The sequence below is a fragment of the Glycine soja genome, chromosome 13, assembly GCF_004193775.1.
Source record: "Glycine soja cultivar W05 chromosome 13, ASM419377v2, whole genome shotgun sequence".
NCBI lineage: Eukaryota > Viridiplantae > Streptophyta > Magnoliopsida > Fabales > Fabaceae > Glycine > Glycine soja.
The window spans coordinates 28,462,258-28,479,231 of NC_041014.1; the positions used below are offsets into that span (position 1 = coordinate 28,462,258).

Genomic DNA, 16,974 nt, shown 5'->3' on the forward strand with positions numbered 1-16,974 from the left:
TCCTTGCATATGCAAGGGTAAGGCTGGATACAATATCCCTCCCCCATACCTTCGCATAGCGAAGAGCCTTCGAGTAATGGGGTACGAAGTTTTTTTTTTTTAAATAAATAAATTAAACTTAAGCACATTTTTTTTTCATATGCCAGAACTTGCAAGATTAGATTTGCCTAGAGCACATATAATATAACTATTGAATTGCACGTAAAAATGGTAATCGTAAATTAGCAAGCATTCAAATTTAAGTTGAAGTTAGGGTACACAACACACTTCCGTTATGCATGGCTACCATTAACCATTCCAAACTATTTCGAACAGTAAACTTCTGAAGATACTCAAAGCATATATATTTGATCTGTAATTCTGTTAGGAATGACATTGTCTAGTATCCATTGTTTAAACATCCAATTACACGTGAACTAGTATTTCGCGAAGGAAAGATGCTAGTACACAAGTCTTAGGAGTGTAAATCTCAACTCGGTGCACATCCCAAAAGTCAAGGATCAATATTTGGCTCAGGAAAAAAAAGGAAAATACCAGGATGTAAATACTAAATACAAAGGCACAAACCCAACCACCATTCATATTTCTAATGCCACGCATTAACGCATCAAGGTTTATCAGACACTCCAATAGATGCGAAAGCCTGCAAAATGAGAACTATCTGCCATCATACCCATAGAAATGCATGCTGCATAAAGAGAAAATCGAGGTTCTGTATAAATATTTTTGGGAAATTTAGGCTTACTATCCCTGAGGCAGCTTCATGGATAGAAGGGGAAGCCGTACAGTACCGTACCCCGCTGAAACGTAGAAATCTATCTCAACTCAAGCTACAATATATTTCATCTAAATTACAGGAACAAGAAGCTTCAAGGGGGAACGGGAAAGGGCAAATGCCAACAGACGTGACAATGAGATTTAACTAGATGAACTAGCACGTCCTTGCCTGATAACTATACTTTCCCTCCTGTAATATTTCTGCATCTATCAGTGGCAAAACAAAATTAGGATGCAAATGTGATCCACAAATTCTGCACAATCAGTATTTTGAGGTCAGGGATCCTGTGCATGATTATAAACAGGAAAACCGATTCAGGTAGCAGCAACACAGAACCTCTAGTTAACCAACAATGCCAGCATCTTCACAGCTTGTTGTTTCACTTGAAGGCACGAAACCCTTTTCATCAGGCAGCAAACTTATTGATTCACCCTGTTTGTGCTGCAAATGCTCAGAATCCTGCTCAGGGAATACCTCAAGTTGCAATGATGGTGAAATGTTATTCACGTGTAGCCATGTAAGTTCCCACAGACTATCACCACCCAAGGCACTCCTCTGGGCCAGTATACCCCTCATCTTCATAACAAGCAAGGAGTTTTTAAGCAGCTCAGGCACTGTCTCTTGAAGCTTCTCGCTTCTTTTCCCCCTAACCTTCACCTTCATATATTTTTCCATTCTGCTCAGTACACCTAACCATAGCTTACAGAAGGTTGTCAATTGTGATAACTCTGGGAGTAATTGAAGAAAAATTTTGGACAAGAGCTTCATTGCTAAGATAAGTGTGCCTTCCATGTTGCGGTAGTCCTTCTGAGAGTGTCCCTGTGCAATCTCAAGCAGGTCATCAAGCACAGTGAAGATCACAAGATCAAAACATTGTAACCACAAGCTATATGGTAGATAAATGCCGTCGGCCCCTGTCAAGCACTTCTGCAGAGATAATAAAGCATGATTTCTAACCTCCTCTCTCTGGTCTAAACATACCTTCCTTAGACCTTGTACTAGTCTCAACCACATTTCTCCAATATCCTGAGATAACTTAGACACTTGTTCCTCCTCCATTGCTTCCTTAGCCTCACTAGTCCACAGGGCCAAGCAATTGACAGACCCTGCCATGAGATCTAGTGCCCGCACAGATCGCTCTGCTTGTCCAACGCGAGACTCAGCAAACTGCCTGGCAGTATCTACACAGAGAACGTAGTTAGCTGGAAGCAAGTGGGTACCGTCAGACATTATGAACAATAGTGCATCAAACCCAGCCTCAGATGCTTCTATGTGTCTAGCTGTGATGGAAAGTAGTGATGTAATTGTCCGCCATCCTAACTGAGATCTTATATGAGAAGCATTTGCTTTCACAAGGCGACTGACCTCCTGAGTAATCTGCTCACAGTATGCATCTGCAACCCGGGCATCAAGCTTCAAGACCAGTTGCAAAGACCTCAGAAGTTCATCAGCAATGTTCTCCTTGTAGGGAAGCAACCGCTGGCAAATCCGCAGGAGTCCAAAAACAGCCTTCTCTACCAGGGCACAGGGCATTACAGTTGACTGAACAATATTGGATATGTGTTCATACACACCCTGCCAAAGAATCCCAATTCTATCCCTGTTATTCAAAGTGATTGCAATCAGCAACTCCAGGCAGAAAACTGCTGTATCTTCATCCTCAGGTGTGCTGTTTCCTTTTTGTGGTCTCCCTGCAGCCCAAATGAGTGCTCTTGCTAGCTGCAATAGAGATTCAGCTTGCAGAAATTTACTCTCTGTGAATATGCTGTCAATATGACACTTCTGTATGGTTTGTAGGGTGCGCTGATGAGCAGCAAGTTGTTGTTCAGTAGGTTGTGATCTTGGTTCCTCAGTGTCAAGAGATAAGAGTTGACTAAATCTACCCATCAATCCTGAAGATCTCCTTGGGGTGCCAATAGATTGCATATGAGCTGAGGATAAAGAATTCATAATAGGCTTTCCATGCACAGTTTCAGCAGAATGTTCTGATTCGTCAGCTGCATCACTGGCAACACGGGCAGGAAGAAGACCAAGCTTGTGCAGTCTTAAGATGCAATCAAGAATATTTCTCCAACCTGTGCGTATGTAATCCCCATACCTGTTTGCTATAGTGAACACTGTCACAGTTGCCAGTCTTGCTTTCATGTCATCTCCAAAGGCAAGGACTGGTTCCTCAACTGATGATGGGTTTAAAAGTGTAGTGAACTTGCAAAGAGACACTACCAGATCATCAAGAACATCTTCAAGATGATGGCAAGCTGAAATTTTAGCAATAGCTAAGAATCCATCCATACATGTTTGGTATACCTCTTCCTGTTCAGCATGATCAAATACAACAGAGATGGCAGCAATCGTTGGGCCTGACATTATGGCAAACATATCATGATCAAGGTAAGCCTTAGAATCAGATACAATAAATGGAGCAGTTTTTTTGGACTTATGCATTAGATCAATCCACCGACTTGGTGTCATTTCAGGAAACCCAACACCTTGTTCAGGGGTTGTGCGAATTTCATTCTTACAAATTGAATGGTAAATCTCTGTCAGCATTTCTCGAGGCAGATCATTGCCACCATTTATATGCCTATTATTCCGGATAAAATCCTCTTCTGTCATCTTCTTTTTAACTTGCACATTGTGCTGATCTGTATTAAGCATTATCATTGAGTATGATAACACAAGAGCAGCATCCTTGTTAGCTAGGATATGTGGTGATTGTTCATAATATCTCTCAGAGAAAGCTTCAAGCACCCTATGTATCTTTTGTGATTCTCCAGGCAGTCTGAAAGTCTCTAAGAATAGACGCAGAGCTGTGTCTAAGTTCATGTCTTGGAAATCAAATGTTCCAGCAAATTCATGAAGAACCTGAACACAGAATTCATCATGATTTCCAAGGAAATCACCAACAAGATTCTTATCCAACCCAGCAGTGTATCTGAAGAAGCAGGCAACACTTTGGGGATCAAGTTTGTCAGGCAAAAGATGTGTTCCTTGGAGAAACTCTAGACCTTTCTTAGGATCACGATTAAAGTGGTCAGCACCAATCATCAGTCTTCTCTTTATGTACTTTCTTCGGCGGACAAAAGGAACCCAATGATTTGGATCATTATAATTCTCACATTTAACCATCCAGAATGGAGTATACTCTTCAAGATTAACTGGAGAATATTCTGAGCTTACAGATCCATTGGCTATCCTTTCAGCCATTCCCTGTATAACAGCAATAAGACCATCCAAAGCAAGAATATGCATGGCAGACAATGGACAGTTCACAGGAAATGCACTTTTGGACAATAAATTAGCAAGGTCTTCAAAGACATTACTGCAAGTTATGTCACAGTCAAAATTAGCATACATATCTACCATAAATGTCTTTTGCCTGCAGAAGTCAACAAGGGCCTCCATGGCTACCTCTTGCTGCTGGTATGAAGCCCCATATCTGCTTTGTGCAAGTCTCAAAATGACACAAGAAAAAAATGCTTCTAGCTGTAATTTGAGTTCTGTACGAAGATGACGATACAGGTTGAGAACAATGCTACACACCATCGAAAGTATAAGGGGACTCATTGACAAACCAAACTGCATCAGATTATGAAACAATTCATCCTGAATTAAGTTCAGCAACCTTGGGTGACGACAAATAGAAGGTCCTGCAAGTTCTATAGCTGAATTAATTAAATTTAAGGCAAAGAGAGGCACATCTTCATCAAATGCTAGTGTGTTTGATCTAGGACCCATTCCCGTATGCTCGACAACATTCAGCAAAGAACACAAAAAGTGAAATATTTCCACCATGCAAGGAACACCATATGGTTCAGTCATGAGGTGCATATCATATGGTCCACCCTCCTTGCCACTAATAGTTATCGCTGTGTTTTTGTCCATCACAGTTGCTTTCACAACACTTGCATCATTGGGAGCAGAGTTTGTGGATAATGACTGATTATCATATTCAGAAGTCATGCTGCCATTCTCCAATTGTCTACTTCCAAATGCATACTCATTATCTAGGCCTCCGGTCTGCAAGAAAAATGAACAAGTGCAAATATTCATATACAGATGTTATAAATATTAAGTGCTTGATCACCCAAAACTGTTAACTCAAGGAAAAACAACTAACAGAATTATTAGTAACTATCCACAAAGACTATAACAACTACACACAAGGACTGTAAAGATACTTCTTGATTAAGGTGGGGAGACAGATGGAAAGGGAAGTCCATCTTAATCTTAGGATGTATGAAGTAATTAAGATCCAGCTATAGTCAGCAAGTCAAACACTATTAATGGTATATGACACCCAAAAATCCATGGATATATTTATTGCAAATAATAAACCTTTATGTGATGATCAATAAAATTGCAAATGGAGAAAATTAATTGATAGCATAGCACAAATTCTTGCATAATAGGAACCATAATTACTATGAAAAGTATTGTCCTCTCCCCTGCTCCAATTCCCCTTTGTATGAATTTTTTCCCCACCAGCTAAAACAATAATCATGTGAAAAAAAATGTAGCCTTTAGAAGTAGGTAGCAAGATTCTCATACCTCCTGTTTCAAATTAGTGCTCCCATTAACCAATGCATGGTCTGTGTTGCCAACCTCTTGAAGGTGAGAGAAAATACACTTTACAAGTTCATGCATTGTGTGCCGTGCTATCTGCTGCAACAACTCACCTTTACTTCCTGCTTGGTGAACAATCCGGAAACAAGTATTCACTATGGTGCAAACATGTTGGTTACTCAGCATTATAGATGCTTTACTTTTCATACAAGCTAGGAGAACTTGTAGTATCTTCATTAAAACAACTTCTTCTGAAGAAGGATCAGTGACCTCAAATCTGCAGCTAGTGACAGCATCAACCACCAAGTGCATGGCATCCTCAACATTGACAGTATTATGATCGATCACATCAAGAGTCAAAATCTTGTAAACAGATGACAAAGCAACACCAGTAATTGGGGCACCAGTTTCATCAGACCTAATTACATCTAAAAATGGCTGTAGATACAAAGAAGGGTTGATAGCTTGCCACTGATGGTGGTGCCACAAAAAGATTTGTCTCCTTACTGTCTTGAAAGACTGAATAAGAGAGTGTTCCAGCTGATCATCGCCAGACATATAACGACCTCCCCATCTTACATTTCTTCTCATGACCGCCAAAACAGCACCAAACTCTGAATTGATCATGCATGCCAAAGTAGTTTTGTTAGGATAGGCAGCATCACATTCCTCAGGTTCCTCTTCCTCTATTGCATTGATACCAGCTTGCAGCTTCAGACGTCCCATTTCTGTAATATTCTTTCTATGGTACACCAAGGATCTGATAGATGATCAACAAGAGTCTTCTATGAAGTCCAAAACAAATAAACGATAAATATAAATAGATTAGGGTTTCCACAAACAAAATAACTAAAAGCAATTTTTATGTTACTTTGAGTCTTTAACAAGTATGGTAACCAAGATGAGTTGTCAAGCATTTACTGAATAAGTCTTCTATGAAATCCTATGAGACAACAGAAATAACAAGTCAAGATTTCCACAAACCAAATAATTAAGAATAATTCTAAATCTTCCTGCTTCCTAAACATAGTATTAAATGCTTTTTTTATGCTTTCAGGATACTTTCTCCAGAAAAGTATTAGGAGGATAAATAAGACAATTTTGTAGCTGGACATAACATTTTTCATACAGGTAGCAGAGTAATGCCCTAACTTAAATGAAGCACGAAATACAAACACAAAAAAAAACAAACTGAGAATGCTTCAGATTCAATTCAGCAACACAGCATGTAAATGTCGAACACACAAAGTAACCCTACCCTAAGTAAAGTAATAAGTATAAAACACTATACACACAAATCACAATTCCTAAGCATATACACATATACATGAGTTCAAGTACTTCAAAATGCACATGCAGAAGAAGATCTGACGGATCCAGCATTTTCACTAACGAAATTGGAGACAAAATTCAACGCAATTGAAAGAATGGCGAAAACTCTTCCACTACAGAGAGAAAAGGTAAAATTGCAACATCCAGCGAAAGCAAAAAAAAAAAAAGTCACACTCACTCGTTGCTCGCTGCGAATCGGAAAGTTGCGTCGCGTGGCGTAATTCGGCGACTGAACGGAAACGTTGACGGAACACCGTAGCACTGATCCTTGTCGGAATCTTCAGTCTTCTTCTATTCTTTACTGCGTCTCCCTGTAAACTAACTACGTGAAAAAGAAAAGGTAATGACTCTCCAAAACTAAGGAAATTTTATATTTATTATATTGGTGTAAATTATTTGAGTTATCCTACATGTGATGTGATGTAATAATTGAATAAATAATATTAAATAATGTTTATATCGAAAAAGAAATCCATATCTATATAATAATATAAATTTTTGGACAGTCTCAAGTCTGAACAGTAATTATCTTCCTCAAAATTTTGACTCTCAATATTTTATTTAGAATAGGTACAAAAATGGAGACATTTTTTAGAATTTTATTTCATATTACTATATTATTATTATTATTATTAAAAGTGAATAATTAACATTATGAATAGAAAAAATTGTAGGATAAATTATATTTAAATTCTCTAAAATTTAATAAGTTAGATCCAATACCTCTCTCTCCCCCCTCTCCGTTATTTTGACTTCTCTCGGTATGCATTAAGTATAATTGCGTAACAAAATATAAAGAACTATTTTAACTAATAAAAATAGATTAATGTTATAATATAATAAATTAAAATTTTAGACATTCGCACCCTAATTTTTTAAGGGAAATTTGTATAGGCAAGAAAAAGAAGAATATTAAGTAAGATTTTGTTATACCTCAGAGAATAAGAATGTATTTTGCCTAAAATTTTATTTTAACGGTATAAAATATAATGAGAATTATTATTATGAAGTAATATTATAATCATAAAAACATAAAATATCAAAACTAAAATAGTTTAAAACGGAAATAATGCTAAAATAATATTATAAGTGCAACAGTGATATTTTTTGTTGTTGTAGTAACAGTAATATTATAAAAATAAAAATATAATATTCTCAAGTTTATAAAAGTTACAAAGCAAAAATTTGGAAAAACTAACAAAGTTACTATGAAACAAAACATACTATAAAAATAAAGAAGTAAAAAAAATATTATTAAAACAAATACTATTAAAGATAATAGATAACTAACAAAAATGAAAATAAGATAATATTATTAAAATGTCCAAAATATATATATATATATATATATATATATATATATATATCATTAAAGACATTAATAAAAGCAATGAAAATAATGAAACAAACATAATATATAATATAAAAATGACAAACATAATATTGGAAGATAATGAAATTATTATGAAATTGTAAATAATATAAAAACAACGAAGAAACAAACATGATATTGAAAGACAAACCATTATTTAAAAATAAAATAATATTTTAAAATGACAATGGAAAATTGAGCATTATGAAAAAACCTTAAATAATAATATAAAAGTTAACAAAATGTAAAATAATATAATGTAAAATAAAGATAAAAAATGAAGTCTCTTGAAATATTATACTAATGACAATTATTATTTACCAAAAAAGTTATATAATTATACCAATAAATATAATACTATTATTTACATTGAATATTATTTTTCAATTTTAATAATCATAAAATAATAAAATGAAAACATTATCAATATTTTATAATGATGTTTATAACATAATTATATTAATTAATTACATAAATTCCAACAGCTTCATTTTTCTATAGATAATACATGCAATGATGATCATATATACTAATTTTTAAATAAACATTCATAAAGTTGCAATATTATTATTGGTATTCACTTATATTTCCAAAGATATATTATATATTAAAATTAAATTATTTGAAAAAACATTAACTTAATTTTAAATCACATGAAACTTTATATAAATTTTTTTAATGAAAACTTTTAATCCAAAAATTAAATTGATGAAATTCAATCTCCATAAACAATAATTAAATGGCGTACAAACCTGTGTGTTTCTTGGTTCTGCAAAGCACAATTTCCAGAGTAAGATCAATGGTTGAAATTGAGTTTGGCACGAAATAGGAACACATTGAACAACAGCAATTTTGTTTGCTTAAACCAAAATTGATTTTACACGCTTTAGAAACGAATCCTAAGTCTATAACAACACTCACACCTCAAGTATCCTTGGATGTTTTATTATGTGTATACATATTTATGATCATTATCATCTCAAAATTTTCCTGTTTACATCATTAACATACCAAGTAAATACATGTCCCAGCAAATACTAAAAGAGATAACAATTTCAAGTACTGTACAACCTATAAAGACAATACATGCTTTATAATTTGAGTGTATCTGTGTAGTATAACTATAACATATCTCCAACCAAATCCCTGGGGCAATTATGAGAAAGAGAGAATGCCAAATAACAGGCAACTTCACTTCATGCTTAACCAGATCAAACTGCTCCAACCATAGTAGTAATGTCATGTTCGGCATAATCAGCTAGAACACCCTCACAACCTTAAGATAGAAAAAAACTGAATTTATCAGGGTTAGACTAAGATTGTGGGGGTGTTCAAAGGGCCACAGAAAAGCCAATTCAGGTTGCTTAGGCACTGCAGGTAGAATTAACTGATCATAGCACCATCTTGGCCCACTTTTTCATTTGAAGGAACAGAAATGTTTGCATCAGGTCCCAAGCTTCCAACTGGTTCAATCTGTTTGTGCTGAATCTGTAACTGCTCTGAATCTTGCTCAGGGAACACCTCAGACTGCAATGAGGGCCCAATATTCTTCGTATGTTGCCATGTCAGTTCCCACAAACTATTATCTCCTGAGCCACTGCTGTGCACTAGAATGCCCCCAGCTTTCATAACAAGCAAAGTGTTCTTCAGAAGATCAGGCACAAGCTCCTGAAGCTTCTCACTTCTCCTTCCCCGAATTTTCATCTTCACACATTTTTCCATACGGCTTAGCATACCCTCCCATAGTTTGCAGAAGGCTTCCAATTGCAATAGTTCTTGGAGTAACTGGACAAAAACCTTAGACAAGAGCGTCAAGGAAATAACAAGTGTTCCTTCTATGTTCCTGCAGTCCTTCTGAGAGTGAGCTTGTGCAATTTCAAGCAGGTCATCCAGCACGGTGAAGATCACTTGATCAAAACAAGTTAACCACAACTTGCGTGGGATGTGAGTCCCAACAGCTCCTGTCAAGCACTGCTGCAAAGATAACACTGCATGATTTCTAACCTCCTCTCTCTGGTCCAGACATACTTTCCTCAGTCCCTGAACTAGCCTAAACCACATTTCCCCAATATCTTGCAACATCTTTTCCACTTCATCTTCTTTGACTGCCTTCTTAGCATTATTAGACCACTTTTCTAAACAATTAACAGAACCTGCCATAAGATCTAGTGCAACTATAGACCGATCTACCAGTCCTACACGAGACTCCGCAAACTGTCTCGCAACATCTACACATAGAACGTAATTAGCAGGGAGCAAATGAGCTCCATCAGACATAATGAATATCAGCGCATCAAATCCAGCCCCAGATGCTTCAAGGTGTCTAGCAGTGATGGAAAGCAGTGATGAAATTGTCCGCCATCCAGACTGAGATCTAATATGTGAAGCATTTTCCTTCACAAGGCGATTGACTTCCTGTGTAATCTGCTCATAGTATGCATCTGCAACCTGTGCGTCAAGCTTCAAGACAAGTAGCAGGGACCTCAAAAGTTCATCAGTAATGTTCTCTTTGTAGGGAAGTAAGCGATGGCAAATTCTAAGAAGTCCAAAAATAGCTCTTTCTACCAGTGCACAAGGCATCACAGTTGACTGAACAATATTGGATATGTGTTCATAAACATCCTTCCAAAGAAGTCCAACTCTATCCCTGTTATTGAGAGTGATTGTCACCAATAACTCCAGACAGAAAACTGAAGTGACTTCATCCTCAGATATTCTGCTCCCTTTAAGATGTTGAGCTCCAGCACTAATGAGTGCTTTTGCAAGATGCAATAGAGATTCAGCTTGTAGAAATTTGCTCTCAGTGAATACGCTGTCAATGTGACACTTATGAATTGCTTGTGTGGCTTGCTGATGAGCAACCAGTTGTTCTTCGGTCGGTATTGATCCTGCCTCTTCAGCCCCAAGATATAAGAGTTGACTAAACCTGCTAATTAATCCAAAGGGTCTCTTTGGAGTAATATATTGAAGATGAGTTGAGGATAAAGAATTTGAATTAGACCTCCCATGTCCAGTTTCTGTAGTTACATGTGATTCGTCAGCTGCATCACTGGCCAACCAAGTAGGAAGGAGGCCTAACTTGTGAAATATTAAGATGCATTCAAGAATATTCCTCCACCCTGTGCGAATGTAATCGCCATACCTATTTGCAATAGTGAAAACTGTCTCAGTTGCCATTCTTGCTTTTGTGTCATCTCCAAAGGCCAGGACAGATTCCTCAACTGATAGCGGATCCAAAATGGTAATGAACTTACAGAGGCACACAACCAGATCATCAAGTACATTTTCAAGATGATAGTAGGCTGATATCTTTGCAACAGCTAAGAATCCATCCATACATGTTTGGTATACCTCTTCATTTTCAGCATTATCAAAAACCACAGAAATGGCAGCAATTGTTGGGCCTGACAATAACAGAAACATATCATAATCCAAGTATGCTCTAGAATCAGATACAATGAATGGAGCAGTTTTCTTTGACTTGTGCATCAGAGAAATCCACCGACTTGGGGTCATTTCAGGAAATCCAAAGCCTGGTTCAGGAGTGGTACGGATTTCATTTTTGCAAATTGAATGGTAAATCTCTGACAGGAATTCTCGAGGAAGATCACTGCCATCATTTATATGCCTATTATTCCTGATAAAATCCTCTTTTGTCATCTTCTTTTTGACCTGCATGTTATGATGATCTGTATTAAGCAATATAATCGAGTATGATAACACAAGAGCAGCATCCTTGTTAGCAAGGATATGTGGTGATTGTTCATAATATCTCTCAGAGAAAGCTTCAAGCACCCTATGTATCTTCTGTGATTCTCCAGGCAGCCTAAAAGTCTCCAAAAATACACGCAGGGCTGTGTCTAAGGTCATATCTCGGAAATCAAATGTCCTAGCAAATTCATGAAGAACCTGAACGCAGAGTTCATCATGATTTCCAAGGAAATCGCCAATGAGATTCTTATCCAACCCAGCAGTGTATCTCAAAAAGCAGGCAACACTATGGGGATCAAGTTTGATAGGCAAAAGATGTGTTCCTTGGAGAAACTCGAGACCTTTCTTATCATCCCGATTGAAGTGATCAGCTCCAATCATTAATCTTCTCTTTATGTACTTTCTTCGGCGGACAAAAGGAACCCAATCATTTGGGTCACCAAAACTGTCACACTTTTCCATCCAGAATGGAGTATACTCCACAAAATTCACAGGAGATTGTTCTGAACTTAAAGATCTACTACCAATCCTTTCGGCCATTCCCTGCATTACAGCAATAAGACCATCCAAGGCAAGAACATGTATGGAAGATAATGGATTGTTCACAGGAAATGCACTTTTGGACAACAAGTTAGCAATATCTTCAAAGACATTACTGCAACTTATGTCACAGTCGAAGTTAGCATACATCTCCACCATGAATGTTTTTTGCCTGCAAAAATCAACAAGTGCTTCCATCACAACCTCCTGTTGCTGATATGAAGCCCCATATTTCCTTTGTGCAAGCCTCAAAATAACACAAGAAAAAAATGCTTCTAGCTGTAATTTCAGTTCCGTACGAAGATGGTGATACAAATTGAGAACAATGCTACACACCATTGAAAGTACAAGAGGGCTCATTGATAAACCAAATTGCATAAGATTGCGGAATAATTCATCCTGAATTAAACTCAGGAGTCTTGGGTGACAGCGAAAGGATGGCCCTCCCAACTCTATGGCTGTGTTAACCAAATTTAAAGCAAAAAGAGGAACATCTTCATCAAATGCTATTGTGTTTGATCTAGGATTCACTCCCATATGCTCAGCAACATTCAGCAAAGAACACAAGAAGTGAAATATTTCCACCATACATGGAACCCCATATGGTTCGGTCAGGAGCTGTAATTCCTGTGGATCAATCTCATTGCCACTGCTAGCAATAGCTGTGTTTTCATCAATTACAACTGCTGTCACATCAGTTGCAGTACTGGAAGCAATGCCTGTAGATAATGGTTGAGCATCGCGTGCAGAATTCAGCCTCCCATTTTCCAATTGTCCGCTTGCCAAAGCATGCTCATTATTTAGTCCATTGGTCTACAAAAACACTATATATATATTAGTACTTAATTACAAATTTATGCATGTCCTGACTATCAAAATTCAGATAGTAGAACTATTGAACTGTTACCCTTAAGAATTTATAGATTTGACCATACAATATTGGTATTTGTAAGTTGCAATAATATATAAGGAAACAACTCCATCTATACCCCTAACTAGTAACAACATATATGCAACCAACAACTATTCTCTGCTTCCTTTTCCCCCCCTCATTTTCTGGATGCGCGTGCAGGACATCAGGGACTCAATTATAGTTATATACATTAAATTTTATTAAAAATTATTTTTTGCTAATAGATGTTATTACAAGCATTTTCCTTTTTTCCTGGTAAGTTCCAGATAATCTACCAAGAAAACATTTCTAGGTCTTGTACTTAGTCTTAGTCCTTTCTTAATTTTGCTGCCCTCCATCTGAAGAGAAAGCGGGAAGAGAGGTCTAAGCACACTATTTCATTTTAAGCTGTACTTCAGACTTATAAGCCAGCAGGCCAAACACTGTATGGTGTCCAACACGCCAAGATAGGCATGATACAATTATTTTGGGAATAATAAATTAATTGAAAATGAAATTTTCACATAAATAATAAACAGTAACATGAGAAGAGCGTCAATGAGTTAAGGATATTTCCCTTTTTAACTATTTCATATTTCTAAGCTGAGAAAAACTTACAATAGCAAAACAAAAATTCTAGTGCAAATAAGAATTTTATCCCACTCAGTCCCTATATTCCATTTCAGTTTTTGTTATCCATAGCAACTAGCAAAATAATCACATGAAGAAGTGTGAAATGCAACCAAAAAGGACAAAGGAAACACAAATCTTATACCTCTTGTTTTAAGGTAGCTGTCCCATTTATGAATGCAGACTCTGTGTTGTCAATATTCTGAAGGTGAGAAAATATAGACCTAACCAGTTCATGCATTGTATACCGTGCTATATGTTGCAACAGCTCACCTTTGGTTCCTGCTTGATGAACTATACGGAAACTAGTATTCACTATGGTGCAAATGTGTTGGTTACTCAGCATTACAGATGCTTTACCTTTCACACATGCTAGAAGAACTTGTAAAATCTTCATTAATACCACTTCTTCTGATCCAGGATCAGTAACTTCAAATCTGCAACTTGTGACAGCTTCAACCACCAAGTGCATGGTATCTCCAACATTGACAGTGTGTTGATCAATCACATCTAGAGTTAAGATCTTGTAAACAGATGACAAAGCAACGCCAGTAATAGGTGCACTAGTTTCATCTGATCGTATCACATCCAAAAAGGGCTGGAGATACAAGGCAGGGTTGATGGCATGCCATTGGTTTTGCCATGAGAAAACCTGCCTCCTTAATTTCTTTAAAGACTGAACAAGAAAGTGCTCTGATTGGTCATCATCCGACATGTAATGAACTCCCCATCTAACATTTCTTCGCATGACAGCCAAAACAGCACCAATTTCTGCATTGATCATGCATACTATGGTAGTCTTGTTTGGATATCCTGCATCACATTGCATGTATTCATCCTCTGTGGGATTAAGACCAGTTTGCATTTGCATCTTTAGATGTCCCATTTTGACAAAAGGATCAGCTTGACATTTATTAAAAGAATGCTGAGATGAACAAAATCCCTAACAAAAACAATGTAGAAAGAGACAATCAATACAGTGTTAAGGATTCCCCATGTTAATGACTCCAACCAAACATTAGTATTCAGTAACACAAATAATACAAATTCAAAACAGAAGCAAAGTACAAACATATGAAACACAGCCTGAGGATCCAGTAAAACTCTAGAATCTAGAGGCATTTGTCAAGGAAGGAATGCATAGTTTTTTTTTTATTGGCAAAAATATGTATTAATTATATATATATATATATATATATATATATATAAAATCAGTACAAGTAGTACTAATATCTGTACATCCCAGTGTACATGTTGTCTATGTAAGATTATGGTATCGAAATATGCTTGAGATATTAGAATACCATAACCCCCGTCTCTGAGCACACTGGAATACTCATTACAAAAAGTATCTATGGTCTAATCCCTCCCCATACAAGAATCCAGATTTAACATTACTGGACCAAAAGTGGAACGGCAGTTCAAAATCCTTATCTAAGCCACATCCGGCAGAAGAAAATTGCATCCTCCATCAATTTCTGTCCATTAAAATCCTCATTTGAGAATACAATTCTGTTTCTATGATTCCAAATGCACCATGTGAGGGCAGCCCACCAAATCCACCATCTGTTTTGGACAATTCCTGATGACTTACAGTATGAATGTTGTAGAAAGTGTTCCTTAGGTGATGCAGGGAACACAGTTACAACCTCTGTCCATGCAAGGCTCTCCCACCACAAATGCATAATAAATATATAAGTTGATCATATAAACAATAAATACACATGTAAACACATTTCAAAAGAGGCCTTACTTCAGAGTATTAGGGACGTATAAAATATTTTGAAAATTATCCAAGCACAGGACTACCTATTAAAGAACTCCCAAACAAAATGATTAAGACTGGATCTCAAAGCAAACTAAACAACATTTTCAAGCCTTTCATCAGACACTAAATGTTTGGCCTACAACACAGATCAGTAGCAGAGATTAACATTATATCTCAATCGGTAAATTATAACAACAGTAACCTTAGAGTCTCCACCACCAAGGCATCAAGTAAAATCCAGAAGTTGGGTAACTATGTTTTTCATAGCTTATAAAAAAAAAAAAAATTGAGCTGTAAAGGTACACTTACTCATTGAATAATGTAGATTAGAGGTTAATGAATGTAGATTTTGGCTCCTCACTCAAAGTTGAATGCTTCATTTATGAGCTGGAATTTGAAAGGCATTTTCCTCTCTGAAAAAAGCAGACGGGGAACATAGAAAGTCCACATAAGAGGCGCAGGAGTTACACATTCAAATGAAAAAAAAATATAAATAAATCAAAACAAAATTAAACCAGTTAAGGAAGGAAATCAATCCAGATAGAACGAACCATAACACAACTTTAAACCCATAACATGAAATTGCTAAAACATTAGATCTACCATGAATTCTCACCCTTCTCCTCGTTGAACCCATTTAATTGACAATTCGATTGGCATAGTCAGAATGATCTAATATTCCAATCCATTGGACACAACACCCCCCCCCCCCCCCCATTTTGAATTAAACTAAAATTCTACAAAGGGGTCTCAAAATCTACGTTGAAAAGTTTAAATTCCCACAATGGCACCCAACAAAAAAAAATTGAGAATTAAATTGAAATGGAAGAATAATGAAAACTTACAGGGGTAGTGCGTAAAGGGCATATATGAATCAGAGCTACCGGGGATACATTGGTTGGATTGGAAATCATGGGATGTGTTGTGTTTGCCACTTCCTGTCGAGAAGATCCCCCTTGCTGCTGTTGTTGCTAGTTGGGGCATTCTCTATTTCTTTCTTTTTTTAAAATAAAAATAAAAAACCGTTATTTGAATTTGTTTGTGTACCCTTTTACTAACCACAAATTACTAGGGGTGTTAACAAGTATTTTCAAATACTCATTCTTTTTTTATAGACTTCGTTCTTCTTTCATGAAACAAAATCATGTTCCAGAAGAATGAGATATTATGGGTAATAAATTTTTTTCTTTGAATAAAGATCTCTAATTAAATTAGCATAAATTTACACCCGTTCATTTATATGTTTGGTGTTGCGTGTTCTTTTATAACATATATATTTTTTATTATTAAAAATTATAAAATCATGAGTGGGATTATAATTAAATAAGAAGACTATCATTTCATTGCATCTAACAACTAAAATATGCAACATAATGTGCTTAGAA

At 36.3% G+C, this 16,974-nt stretch overlaps 2 protein-coding genes across 4 annotated transcripts; both read right to left on the minus strand.

Moving 5' to 3' along the window:
• Positions 1-320: 320 nt before the first annotated feature.
• LOC114381014 (ARF guanine-nucleotide exchange factor GNOM-like) lies at positions 321-7,018 on the minus strand. Of its 3 annotated transcripts, none has more exons than XM_028340189.1 (3): positions 6,855-7,018; positions 5,330-6,104; positions 321-4,798 (listed from the first exon to the last, which is right to left on the minus strand). In XM_028340189.1, the coding sequence occupies exons 2-3, from the start codon at positions 6,068-6,070 to the stop codon at positions 1,121-1,123; spliced, it is 4,419 nt and encodes a 1,472-aa protein (XP_028195990.1). In that variant the 5' UTR covers positions 6,071-6,104; positions 6,855-7,018; the 3' UTR covers positions 321-1,120. The 3 variants fall into 3 exon arrangements, with proteins under 3 accessions (XP_028195990.1, XP_028195989.1, XP_028195988.1); XM_028340188.1 differs by having other exon boundaries at positions 5,330-6,126; XM_028340187.1 differs by having other exon boundaries at positions 5,330-6,129.
• A 1,949-nt stretch (positions 7,019-8,967) lies between these two features.
• On the minus strand, positions 8,968-16,669 carry LOC114382146 (ARF guanine-nucleotide exchange factor GNOM-like). The gene is made up of 4 exons (XM_028341381.1): positions 16,435-16,669; positions 15,899-16,002; positions 13,967-14,764; positions 8,968-13,112 (listed from the first exon to the last, which is right to left on the minus strand). Exons 3-4 carry the CDS (start codon positions 14,705-14,707, stop codon positions 9,432-9,434), a joined length of 4,422 nt encoding a protein of 1,473 aa, XP_028197182.1. The 5' UTR covers positions 14,708-14,764; positions 15,899-16,002; positions 16,435-16,669; the 3' UTR covers positions 8,968-9,431.
• Positions 16,670-16,974: the final 305 nt, after the last annotated feature.

Coding starts and splice junctions, on each gene's coding strand:
- LOC114381014 (XM_028340189.1), bottom strand. CDS start 6,070: ATGGGACGTCTGAAGCTGCAAGCTGGTATCAATGCAATAGAGGAAGAG. Junction 4,799..5,329: donor GCACTAATTTGAAACAGGAG/GTATGAGAATCT, acceptor TTTTTCTTGCAG/ACCGGAGGCCTAGATAATGA.
- LOC114382146 (XM_028341381.1), bottom strand. CDS start 14,707: ATGGGACATCTAAAGATGCAAATGCAAACTGGTCTTAATCCCACAGAG. Junction 13,113..13,966: donor CAGCTACCTTAAAACAAGAG/GTATAAGATTTG, acceptor GTGTTTTTGTAG/ACCAATGGACTAAATAATGA.